At 45.6% G+C, this 13317-nt stretch overlaps 1 protein-coding gene across 1 annotated transcript in view; it reads left to right on the forward strand.

The window, feature by feature from the left end:
- The window catches only part of afdna (afadin, adherens junction formation factor a), a 79738-nt gene that overhangs the window by 52617 nt on the left and 13804 nt on the right, over positions 1-13317 (forward strand). The window contains exons 23-30 of the mRNA XM_070925448.1: positions 7373-7438; positions 7589-7662; positions 9452-9570; positions 10969-11169; positions 11636-11727; positions 11920-12114; positions 12413-12563; positions 12805-13213. Coding sequence (XP_070781549.1) covers positions 7373-7438; positions 7589-7662; positions 9452-9570; positions 10969-11169; positions 11636-11727; positions 11920-12114; positions 12413-12563; positions 12805-13213 — 1307 coding nt within the window. The remainder of the gene's footprint in view (positions 1-7372; positions 7439-7588; positions 7663-9451; positions 9571-10968; positions 11170-11635; positions 11728-11919; positions 12115-12412; positions 12564-12804; positions 13214-13317) is intronic.

Here is a 13317-nt window from a genome sequence, read left to right on the forward strand (position 1 = left end):
GAAGACTTCCTCGATGTGCAACGCTTCTGCTGTTTATCAGCGAGGAGACATATTTCGGTCGAAAGTCGAAAGCGGAGGTTTGTTACCGGCCAGGTGAGGCCGGCGTCTTGTAGCGTTGCATCCTGGTTTTGTGCTTTGCTGGCAATTAATTTTTTTAATGATGATAATGTATAAAAGTCCACGAGGCATGGCAAGACCGATAGGATTTGTTCTCTGGGTGAAAGACCCTTTCTCTTTAGAGCAGAGTGAGTTTCCTGCTGAAGGCAAGAGCTTTCCTGTGTGTGTGTGTGTGTGTGTGTGTGTGTGTGTGTGTGTGTGTGTGTGTGTGTGTGTGTGTGTGTGTGTGTGTGTGTGTGTGTGTGTGTGTGTGTGTGTGTGTGTGTGGAGGAAGAGTAGGAAGGAAGGACGCACTGAGGAAACCTCCTTACTCTGTTTATTTTCAAAGCTGAGTGGACATATGAGGAGAGCGGGTGGAGAAATGTGTGTGCGTGTGATGGGAAAGGCAGGTAGAGAGAATTTTGTCAAACAGCTGCTTGGATTCTCGGTAAACTGGGCTGAGCTCTGTCCTGTTATATAACTGTGTGTATGTGTGTGTGTGTGGGGGTGTGAGAGAGGGAGTGTGCGTGTGTGGTATTTGCCTGGTGGAGCTGCAGAGCTCCACCTCAGTCTGACCAGCCGGCGTCCCAGCCTACACTTCACCTCTGGATTCACCGTTTCTGAAATGAACTGCGATTAGGAACTCGTGGAGTGGATGTTTTTTTTTTTTTTTTTCTGCGCTTGGGAACATTTAAGGGATATGCTGCATCTTTTGTAACCACGCATCCTGTAATTTATACAGCTTTTTAAATGTACTAAATGTAGTTTCATATATTTTCAACTTTTTAAAATGACCTGCTCTAAATGTCCTCTACTGTTTGGCCACACACGCAGGACATCACGTTACTTTTTTGTCCCACATTTCCGGCCATAAACGGTTATTTTTGAACGTTCAGCTGAATGGATTACTCCCTGCCGGCGTAATCGAGAGCTTTCAGACTTGTCGGTGCATGTTAGCAGGTTGAAGCGCTCCTCTGGGATAAAAAGAGGTGTGTGTGTGTGTGTGTGAGACTCTGGACGTCCCAGTGTGAACTGGTCTTGGACAACGCAGACGAGCAACATGTGGTTTTCTGTGGTGGGCAGGAGAGACCAGGTAACGGTGCCTTAATAATTGTGTGTGTGTGTGTGTAACAACACCTGGAAAGTTGTTGTGTGTGTGTTGAAGACAGACAAAGACGGTCTCAGTATCATCGTACATTTTCTCGTCACAAGTTTCTTGCTCATCATCGGCCTCTTGGTGTTATTTTCGAATGAGCTGAGTATAAAACGTGATTTGAAATGTGTGTGAATGCAGAGCGCGTTATCACTTCACTCCAAAGACCAGAGTCCTTACTGTCTTTCTTCCTCTTTGTCGTGGCTCCTGATGTCCTGACATGCGCTGGGTGCGGGTGCACAGTGAAGTCGCCAGCAGCCGCTTGAATATTGAACACGCGTGAATAACAGCCAATAGACCAATGTGGATTTCTCGTGCACCCTCCGGTGTGTGTGGCCTTCTGGTTCGTCACTCGTCGCTGTTTGCTTTCAGGGCCGCTCTGCTAATGTTTAAACTAAGGCACACACATGGTGATGGCAAAAAACGCACACATTTTTTTTGCCCAGCGCTTGCAGACTTTTTAAAAAAAAAAATGAAAAATCAGCCTTCACGTGTTGTAGAATTGATTAATATTACTCTGGTTGTATGTTTTAAGCCCTTAATTGTGAATTAAATCTAATGAGACACTTGCAGAAATAGGCATTATTAGTATTTAATTGTTATCAGTCTCCATATTCTGGACTTAGAGTAAGAGTCATTGGAGAGAGGCTGAGCAATAAACGTTTTAGGCAACGTCTGATGTTTTTGGAATTTCTTTGGGATAAAAGTAGCAGTATTGACCCACGTTAGTAAAACCAGTAAAACCAGTAAAACCAAAGCAGCTGTTGCGCTGATTGATCTGTATCGTCATATTAAACATGACAAACGCTCGTTGTTTTCTCCCTCTCTGCGGAACAGAGGAGTGGAGGACTTTGCTGCGTGCTAAAACAGATTTGTATCCTTTTTAAAAGAACTACATCAGTCAAACCCGTGTGTGTGTGTTTCTTGTCATGGTATTGTGTTCCTCAACTCCCAACTTTCATCCGCACAGCTGGGAGTTGAGGAAACTCTCGTCCTCCCCCTCCTCCCCCTCCTCCTCCGCCCCCTCCTGTGTTGGTGTGTTTACTCATTTATCTACTTCAGTGAAGAACAGAACATTCCCTCTGTGCAGATTTCAAACCACTGGGTTTCTCAGAGATATGACAATGTTTCATGCAAAAAAAAAAGAACACCAAACTCCATTCAAAAATCACGTAGTTTACTTCTGCTTTGGTTATTGGCTAATTAATCTCACCTGAAAGAGCAGTCACTTTGGATATATATGATGTGTGCAGTATATTCAACACACCAAGAAGCACTTAATTGTGTCAAATTAAAAAAAAAAAAAAAGTTTGGCCTTGTGGATGTGGATGATATTGTGGAGAATTTACCAGGTTTGGAGTAATTATTCTGCCTTCTGTGTACATTTAGAGACAGGCGCTACAGTGTGAAATTGCTGGAATTTTGAAGGGAGTTTTGTGCGATTCCTGCAACCATGGCCAAAATGGGAAATCGGGAGTCTTGAACCGAAGCGCCGAGACTTGAATGAATGACTTGGGAACGTTCCCATGCTGTGTGAAGAAAACGTCCAAAAGTCCAAACTCAAAAAGCTGCGTTCGGTCTGTTTGTTTCTACAGTGTGTTTGAAGTATTGGTTGTGTGTGTGAGTGTTTGTTTGTTTGTTAGCTGACCGAACGGTACTAGAAGTGGAACAATAGTATGACAGGCTTTACCCCCTGTGAGAGCTGGAACAATGGGAGGATGTACCGCGCTCGCGCACACACACGCGCTCGCTTTCCTGTGCAGCTTCGTGCAGGAGGTGTTTACAAGGTGTGTGGAAGGGAACGTTTGTCCATCTTGGCGCTCATTATGAAAGCCGCCGTTTCCTGTCTTTACACAGCAACGTCCACGTTGTCCGAAGCACCGTGCCACTGGATGCTTTGTCATGATGAAAAAGCAAGTAGTTTGGCGCGTCTGCTTCTATTTTTGAGTTCATCTCTGGTGGTCAGCTCCGCAGTCCGAGTGGCCGCCGAGGTTATCGGCGGACAGTGGTACTTTATGACTCATGTAGCAGCTTTTGAATCCTGGAGTTCCCTCAACTGTTCCCAGTGTTTCCCCACACACAGTCGATTTAGAGACTTGTTGGATTATTGGGATGGAAATGGTTAGACCGAAGGAGGAAGCCTTCCCAAGTATATTTTTGACTTGTGGGGAAAAAACAGTATTCCCCTACAGTAGATTATAGTTTCCTGTTTCTATTCCCATGCATGCCTGCTGGCATGGAGTGTGTGTGTAAAAAAGAAAAAAAATTGCAAGCAGCACTGTTCAACTGATCTAATGCATGGTTTGAAACCTCAGAAAGGTCTCCAGAAAGCAGGTTGACATGTATTAACATTGTAAACCTGTAATCTTGGTGTTTGGCCAGCCTGCATTAGCAGTGCTTTTTTTTTTTTTGTCAACTGTGTCTCATGAGGACAATGTCACATCACCCTGACTCTTCTGTCCAGAGAGAAACACTCGAAGACTACAGTGTTTCTTGTTCCTGCTCTTCCAATATGAGGATTTTGTATTTTTCTCCGTTTTTATATCGTTGCAAACTGAATATCTGCCGATTCTACGAAACAAGACATTTGAAGATCTCATTCAAACACTTTATAGACATTTTATAGACCAAACAACTAATCGAATCATCAAGAGAGATAATGGGCAGATTAATCAACAACGAAACGTCGCAGAATATCAAGGAACACATCACAAATGTTTTTGTCTCCTGAATGAGACGTTTGCATACATCTGAAATCATGCTCTATTTAAAGGAGCCTGAAATCAACCCAGCTGCGCAGATCTTTATTTGAATCTTGTCATTTCTTATCGGAGCCCATTTTCATAATTTAACTGGCATTTAAAAGGTAATTTCCGGGTCGCCGGATCAATCAGTTGGAGTGTTTCTGAGCTGAAAAACATCAACAAGCCTGGCAGCTTTAATGTGCGCTTGATTTGTTTTTATCAGGGCACTTTAAAAGGACCATAGCTGTCCATTAAAACACAGTAAATCAAACCGTAAAGCTCCCTCAGGTATTCCAGCTATTCTTATAGGTCTAACTCACAGCGGCATACCTGCTGCGTGTCTGCACGTGCACGCGTTTCAACATGCCTTTGCAGTTTACCTATACACTCTGTGCTTGCATGGCAGAAAGACTATATTTTACATGTGGAGTATGTGTTGTTTAACTCGCCAGTCTTTCACAATTGTGTTGTGTGTCTCTTGTACCTTGTAGCTTCTAATCAAGGCAAACAGCTAATGCTAGCTGACATATAGAGAACAGTCAACCGACCAGCTCAACTACATATTTATCAGATCCCCCCCCCCCCCCTATTGTTGTGACATACTCCACACCCATTTCTAATGAAGCGGGCTGTTTTTGGCCTTTAGCATTAACATGACAAAAGCAATATTCCTGATCCACAACACTGATTGGCTGCTAGTATTGCTGGTGGCATCGCCTCGCTAGGTGAACCTGATTGTGGCGTCACCAAAGGATGGTGCGGGTTCATGACACCGTACGCCGGTGAAGCAGCGAGGAGCACCTGTACCACAAGTCTCTAGTATCAACATCCAGACGAGGTTTTCTTTAAAAGAAAAGCAAGAAAGAAATCCAAGAAAGAACATGCTCATAAGCTGCTGCACAAGATTGCTCGTGCTAGAAGTTGTGGCCCTTCTGAGCACCCCCTTTTAAAAACGTCCCTCCGAACATCCATGGGGGGGGGGGGGGTTCAGGGAATTCCCAAAAGTGTCTGTGGAGCCTGATTTGGCGCCCCAATCCCCAATCTGGATAAGTGCACAAAGCTGTGGCTCCATCTGAAACAGAGGCTCTTTAATGCCGTCTGTAACTTACAACAGACATAAAAACAGTCGGAATGATTCACTGTGGCGCTCTCATCTTAATGTCACTCACAGGAAATTCGTGCCTGCATGAATCCAGCCTCATTATAACACACACACACACACACACACACACACACACACACACACACACACACAGGGGGTCAAATAGTTTGGAGGCCTGTGTTTTTGTACTGGAGACGTTGGGACACAGAGCTGTGGATGATGGAGCACATGCAGAATGTGGCTCTATTCACTCAATTCACATAGATAATAAATAGGAAAAAAGACTCCATTTTGGAGAATAAGACGGTGGGAAACTCAAGTTTTCCTTTTTCTTCGTCGGTGAAGAATACCAATAAAAATGAAAGTAATCTGAGGGATGATACTCGTCCGAACTTCTTTCACTGTCCCCCTCCCTCAAAAAAAAAACACCCGTCGGGAGTATGTGCCGCGACGCGAACTCTCGGGAGTGCGTTGGTTTCATTTAGCCGATGAGGCAGCACAAAAGCTCATTGTTGTTTCAAAACAAAAACCGATTGGTTTCGACCCGTTTATGCCCCCCCCCCCCCCCGCAAATTCAAAAGTCGTTTCCTGCTGCAGGAAGAACACCGATCACCAAGATTTACAGTAAACAAAGCCCTCATGCGACGGGGCAGGGAAGGTGATTATTGAAAATGTGGAGAAAACACCAACTAGCTGCTAATTATGGGCCCGAGTCATTGAAGTCATTTAAAACAAGAAATGCTTAAACTGTTCAGTATCTTAAATTACATCTACAATGGTCTTGCATATGTATTTATCGTCAGAGTTATTATGTATTATTATTATCATTATTTGAAAGTAAGTGCCATTTTTTTAGCAAAGCCTTTAATTAACCTACATTCATTCTTTTTTTAATCCATCCACTTCCTGCCGCTTATGTCGCATTACTTGATTAATGATATTAGGAATTATTGTTATATACAGCTGGGCAGTACTGGCAAAAATGTGATTATAATTGTCATTAAATAAATGTACTTAATGTCTAGTTGTAGGCCTTATTGTCCCACTGGTCTTTGGCCAGTATTACTATTACTGTGTAATTGGGGGAACGCAGCAGTTCATAGCCTCGTTGGTTGCTGCCGTCTTTATCTTCTGCACTGCAGCTGATGAAACAGTTAATTATTAGCCCGAGCGTAACCCCTGCCTCTGCTTTACAGTATGTGGCAACACACACACACACACACACACACTCTCTGTGCCACGTTGCCAGGTCTGACGGATGGCAGCAATTAGGAGTCTTTTTAATCCACTCCACTGTTTTACGAGCAAGTTTATGGACATGCTGTGATTCTTAATGTGTTGGTCGTATGTGTGTGTGTGTGTGTGTGTGTGTGTGTGTGTGTCTTCCCAACATCAAAAAACTGGATTCCTCGATTTATCCTCACTTGAGATGGAGCAAACGATGTGTTATGAAGTGAAAACATCGTTTTATATCGAGCTCAGTGGAGGAAAGAAAGACTGAAATATTGTCCTGGTTTCTGGTTCGACTGTTGCACAAACTCGGAGGATAAACATGTCAAGATGGCAAATACAGCGTGTGATACTTCTGATAACATGCCAGCACTCTGCCGCTCTGTAAATCACCTCCCCACTTCACAAGAAAACCACACACACACACACACACTGCTCCCCCTTTTATCTGTATTTCTGTTCTTTGTTGCTCTGTTGCTTCTCGGTAAAGACGGGATTTGGTTCAAAGTAAATATTATGAACTAAAATAAATCTCCACGGATTCCTGTGGGGAGATTTGATTGTTTCAGCAGCAGATATTACTAGAACACGGCGAAGAAAACTGGAGTATAAGCGGGGGGGGGGGGGGGGAGCATAAAAACACTTGTGAATGTGTTTGACTGCTGCTGGTGTTTTTATAGATACCTTTTTAAAATGCTTTAGTTTGACATGTCGGTGAACTTGGTACCTCAGATAAAAGAGGCAATTTTGCAATCCAGCCCGGCTTCATTTCTTGTCAACCCCCCACCCCCCCCACTCTCATGAGTAGACTTTTCTGTGGGAGCCCCGTGAAGCTCGCCCCTGGTCCCAGGCCTCTGAGCTGCTGCCCGGGTCTCAGATTTGTTCAGTGATTCAAATAGAGGCCTCCTGGTGTGCCCATTAACGGCCTCAGAGTTCTTCAAACCACCCTGTTTGTTGTTCACACGCCACCTCAGGTACAGCCGGTTAACATCCGTGTCTCCTTTCTTCTTCTTTCTTCTTCTTCTTCTTCTTCTCCTCTCTCTGCAGGGTGCTGGTCAGGAGAAGCTGGGCATCTACATCAAGTCTGTTGTCAAAGGAGGAGCAGCTGATGTGGTTAGTACACACACACACACACACACACACACACACACACACACACACACACACACACACACACACACAGAAAGTGGAGCCATGGCAGGTGATCGTGAGGAAAAACACAACACAGTGACTCATTCTGTGGTCTGGTGTGTGTTTTTACAGGACGGCCGTTTGGCTGCAGGTGACCAGTTGTTGAGCGTGGACGGGCGCAGTCTGGTCGGCCTATCGCAGGAGAGGTAAAAACAGTGTTGTTGTTGTTGTTTCAGAGTTCCAGTTACATTTCCAATACTTCATTGCCCGGAAAACCCTGTGATGTGAACTAAACTAAACTAAACTAAGTCCTCTTATGCCGGATTTCCAGTTGCAAATTTAGAAGTGGGGAAATTCCCACTTAATCATTAAGAAACACCAGGGAGTAAATGTGGGTGCCCATGTTTTTTTTCCTCCTCTTCATATGCTCATTATTGACGTTCATTCGTGGCCACGTTATGATGAAACCCAATTTAAATTCTATTTTGAGAATTGAAAACATTTGGAGAGTAAAAGTGTCATGTTGACGTGACATCGGATAACCGCATCTTGGGAAACCTCGGGGGTTGAGGCATCTCGAGGCTCTGACCAAATTTCCAACACGCAGCACCAGCAGAGAAAGGGGGTGTGTGTGTGTGTGTGTGTGTTTTCTTCTTTTGGGAACAGCAGTGAAGCACTCGGCGGCTGACGCCCCTCTCGGATTAATCCAGCCACTCCTCTCCCTCGGCATGTGCAGGCTTGATGCTCGGCGTTGCATGCTCGCTGCGTGTCAGCCAAACTGGATTCACAAATCTTTTGCGTAATTGCTTTTAGCGTGCAGGTAGGTTTATCACGTCAGGCCATTTCAGAAAGGGTTAATCAGATAACTTTCCCCCGCGAACATGCTTTGGTCAGGGTATCCTCCTGCGGTCCTCTCCTCCCTTACTCCCACAGGTTAAGATTAAGTGTGATTTGCAGCCGTCAGGCCTGGTTTATGTTAGTGTAAAAGTCCTGTGATATTTCCCAAATGTGGTGTTTGGAGCCCGTCCTCTGCTCGACAGTTGACTTTGCATTCCCAGAGTTCCATCCAATCAAACGCACATGGCTCATTACCTTGCGTGATCTGCCCTCCGACTATTTGTAGGATTTGGTTTAAAGCCCTGTACACATGTGGCTGCTACAGGGAAATAACATGGGTACTGTGTGTGTGTGTGTGTGTGTGTGTGTGTGTGTGTGTGTGTGTGACACACAGCAGGATTGTACCCAAATTAGAGTGAAGTGAGTCTCTGGCAGTGACAAACATAATCCCTGCCTGTGGTTCATAATGAAGATCTTCTAGTTTATTTTTCTGCCTGTAGACAGAAACTTTTCCCCCATGATGACTAAAAGTTGCTATTTTGTAAGCAGTGCTCTCGTTCTACATATCTGTAGTTGATTAAAACCAGAAAATAATCATCAACTATTTTGATAACCGACTCATCGTTTCGGTCACTTTTCAAGCCAAAACTGCCAAACATTGTTATGTAACCGATTTAAATATCTGTGGACTGTTGGTCGGACAGAACAAGCAACGTGAAGACTTCACTCTGGGGAATAATGATGGGCATTTCTCACTATTTTTTTTAAACCGGTTAATCGTGGAAATGCTTTCGTTCACTTCAGGACTTTTTAAGTAATTCCACATGATGTCTTCTGCTGTGGCAAATAAGTTCCTTATCTTTCAATCTTTGATGTAACCGTTTGGTTCCATGACATTCGGCTCAGTAATCTGTGCCAGGTGTCATTTAGTCCGCGTAATGAAGTACTCGGCACTCAGGTCAGTTCTAAAACGATCATCGGTACCACTTCTAGATTCTAATGTTGATAGAGGGGGGAAAAGGCATGTAAGAAACTGGTGGCAGAAGTTGTGTTGCACGTTTCATATTTATGCCCCGGACCCCCTCCCTCTCTCCCTCCCTCTCTCTCTCTCTCTCTCTCTCTCTCTCTCTCTCTCTCTCTCTCTCTCTCTGTGTTCAGGGCAGCAGAGCTGATGACGAGGACGGGCTCAGTTGTGACTCTGGAGGTCGCCAAGCAGGGAGCCATTTACCACGGACTGGCCACACTCCTCAACCAGCCCAGCCCCATGATGCCGAGAGGTGAGCGCACAAACATGCAGTATATACGTGTACACGTGTGCAGAACGTCTAGATGGGGTTTAGTTAGCTTGCATTAATGTCTCCTCATTTCACAGCTTTACAATTTCTTTTATACTCCAATACTCCAAGCTGGCATAATGTGTCTTCCTTTCAGTGTTCCCCTTGAGTCCATGACCAAGTCTGAAAATACAGCAGATGGACTTCATTCATTTTCTGTATTCATTTGTCTGCTTTCTTTTATGCAAATGGTGCTTTCAGGATCATCTGTACAACTTAAAACACTGTGTCGATTTAATCGAATATTAGAAAATGAATCTGCCACGATTTTATACCCTGATTTCCTCTTTTTTATAATCATTATAAGTGGAATATTTTTTGGTTTAGAACTGCTGTTTTTGGATATTTGATAGCCCAAACAATTAACCAGCGATTTAATAACATAATTGGCAGATTAATCCGTAATGAATCTGCAGGTCCAGTGGAAGCACAACATGCACTGCAGCTGTTGAGCAGTCAAGAACATTATGAAAGTGTTGAATTAAAAGCCATTTAGAAAGATCACAGTGACACAGTCATAACTTGGGCTTCGTAAAAACCTGCAGATTGTTGCTGTTTAATAGTTGTAGTGAATGGACTATTGTTGGTTCCACAGACGGTTAATGCCAGTAATTTGGGTGTTGTGGATGAAAGAAGCAGAAGCAGACTTGCCCAGACAGTCTGTCCTTGTTGTCTTCTCTGTAGCGCAGTGAAAAAAAAAGAGACTGAAGGATATAATGAGTGTTTGTGGCCACAGCCAGATATGTGTGTGTGTGTCCACACACACACGGTGTAGAGTTTTCACGGGGTTGTCTGGCTGTGTGCTGGTCTTTGTCTGCAGGAATGTGACCTTCGATTCATTAAGGAAGTCTTCTGGCCCAGGCCGGCCTGTGGTCCAGTATGGCGCTGACAGGGTGTTTCTCCCCCGAATTTTCCTCGACCGCAGTGTGTTTTTTTTCCTTTTTTTTCCCCAAGTGCAGACGGTGAAGTTGAACCACCAGGCGGCGAAGGACGCTGGTCCTTCTTTAGTAAACGTAATGTTGGGAAGTGTAGATTCTCACAGACTCGGAAGCAGACCTAGATACACGGATTAAATCACAATTGAAATAGGTTGAATAAAACAGCGAGCATCGTGAGGCAGGAGAAGTAAAAAAAAAACACACAATAGTAACCAGACCAGCACCCCCTCACAATGTTTCATTTATGGATATCCAGCAAAATGCTTTAAATGAATCATGTGAGCCAATAGGAACTAGAGTCCCAACTTAGCAGCACGACGAACTGCTCTGACGAGGAATAACAGCGGCCAGTACTTTCAAATACCACAACAAGTACCATTCTGTCGCCTGTGTGTGTTTCCAGCATCAGACCGAGGCCGAGACAAGAACGGGAAGCTGCGACCAAAGAGCGAAGGCTTCGAGTTGTACAACAGCTCGGTGCAGAACGGCTCCCCGGAGAGTCCGCAGGCCGGCTGGGATTCGTACCCCGAACCAAAGAAGATGAGCAGCGAGGATCGGCTTCTCAAGAACCGAGCCGACCACCGCTCCAGCCCCAACGTAGCCAGTAAGACACAGAGCAACAGCATGGGATGCCTTTAAATCCAGCTTTTATCGTTATTTGAGAAAAATACATCCAGATTTCAGATTTTTAATAACACGTTTCCACCTCATTCGGGCAGTAAATGAAGCAGGTGCAGACGATTTGAATGAAAATGACTCATTGCTTAGATAAAGGAAGGTATCTGTTATAAACAGGTCACTGGGTTTCGACTTGGCATGGGAAATGGGAAAGAAAAACAAAATTAAAACAACACCGGTGTTATTCCTTGACTACTCCACCCTGATATGGAAACGCAGTGCCACGGAACTGTTGGGCAATAACACCGTCTGTCTTCAAAAACCACTTTCAGTGACCATTCTGTGTAATATGGGATTTTGCTCCCCTGATTCGTTGCTTAACTCTGTTGTATTTGTGAGGGAATGCTTCTCAGCTATACTAAAATGGCCGTCTCTCCTAACCCCGTCATCAGATCAGGGCCAGAGTCCTGCAGGCAAAGTGGCGTACCCCGGAGGACCCGGCACTAAGATCACCTCCGTCTCCACCGGCAACCTGTGTGCAGACGTGAGTAACCGCGCCGATGTGAAGCCAGTGGCGTCTCGATGTGGAATGTTTCAGAGTGGCACTAAACGCTCGAGGACGCGCAGCATCCAGGACAGAGATCATGGAGTTCATTATTACTCGAACCGACTCCTGACAACGTGTTGCCTGCGCAGTGTCCCAAAATATTAATTCATTTCTGGTTTTATTCATCAGGATGAGCCCTCCCCTCCCCGTCCAGAGGCCTACCCCATCCCCACCCAGACCTACCCGAGGGAGTACTTCACCATCCCGGCCTCGAAGAGCCAGGACCGGGTTGTCGGCCCCGGGCAGGTGCCCCAGCAGCACTGGCAGGGCATGGATGACAGAGAACGCCTCCCTGTGGTTGACAACATCCACAACAGCATGCAGGTGGAGTAGCGTCGGGTGGCACCTTGTCGAAGCTACTGTTTCCACATCATCAGAGAATATCGAAAATAGTATCATAAGATGTTTTATCACTCAGTAACTTCTCCTGACTTGAAAGTCGCAGGCATATACGCATAAACAACTATATTTTTTATACTTGTTCACGTCATTTCTTGTATAAGTCAGTACTTAAGCGGATTTGTAGAAAGCAAATGTAAAATGCTCTGATGCTCTCGAAATTCAGGCAATGTTTGAATCCTTCATCCTCCGTCTCTTATCCGATGTTTTCGTCTCTCCCCAGCGGGTTAACCACTCCCAGGAGGAGCTGTACCCCCCACCAGGAGGTCTGAGGCCAGACGAGCGCATGCAGCAGCACTACCAGCAGGACTACCCGCACCGGGACCTGGACTACCAACACAGAGATCTTGACTATCAGAGGGGTCCACCAGGAGGTGAGAAAGGAAGAGAGAACCAGAGACCTCGGATAAGGGAGGGGATGAAAAGAGCACTGGAGCACCTGATGGTGCCGGATTATGTAACGGCTTAGTGGTTTTCAGCATCCAGATGTTCATCTAAAGTGTAATCAAATTTGATATGATTGTTTGTGACGTTTGCCCTTCATCTGTAAAATGAGAAATCCTGCACACTGTCAGTCACTTGTATTCATTTGGACCACTGACTTTGTGTCTGTAGGTGTAGGGGGTCCCGACCACTGGGCCCCACAGCCGCAGGTGTCCTCCTCGTTGGAGTCTTCCACGTCCAGCCAGGAGCACCTCAACTTCTCAGCCTCCTCCTCCTCCTCCAACAAGACTCAGAACCAGAAGACCGGGCCGGGCCGGTGGAAGACGCCCAACGCCCCTCACTCTGCGCCGCTACATCCGGCCCAGCCGCCATCCCGCTCTGACCTGCCCCCTCCTCCGCCCCCGCCGCCGGCCCCTTACCCCGACGCCTACGACCCCTACGACCCCCAGCCGGACCTACCGCTCCCGCCGCCCCCAGCCGCCGTCCCTCCCGTAACAGCCCAGCAGGCCGCCGACCGCAAGAAACGCGAGGAGCAGCAGCGCTGGTACGAGAAGGAGAAAGCTCGGCTGGAGGAGGAGAGGTGGGGCGCCTTCTGTTTTTAATGATGATTTTCATTTATTTTAATGATGATTTTATAACGAGATGAAAATGATGATGTCGATAATAATAATTGCTAACAACAAC

Source organism: Enoplosus armatus, chromosome 19 (assembly GCF_043641665.1).
Source record: "Enoplosus armatus isolate fEnoArm2 chromosome 19, fEnoArm2.hap1, whole genome shotgun sequence".
Lineage (NCBI taxonomy): Eukaryota > Metazoa > Chordata > Actinopteri > Centrarchiformes > Enoplosidae > Enoplosus > Enoplosus armatus.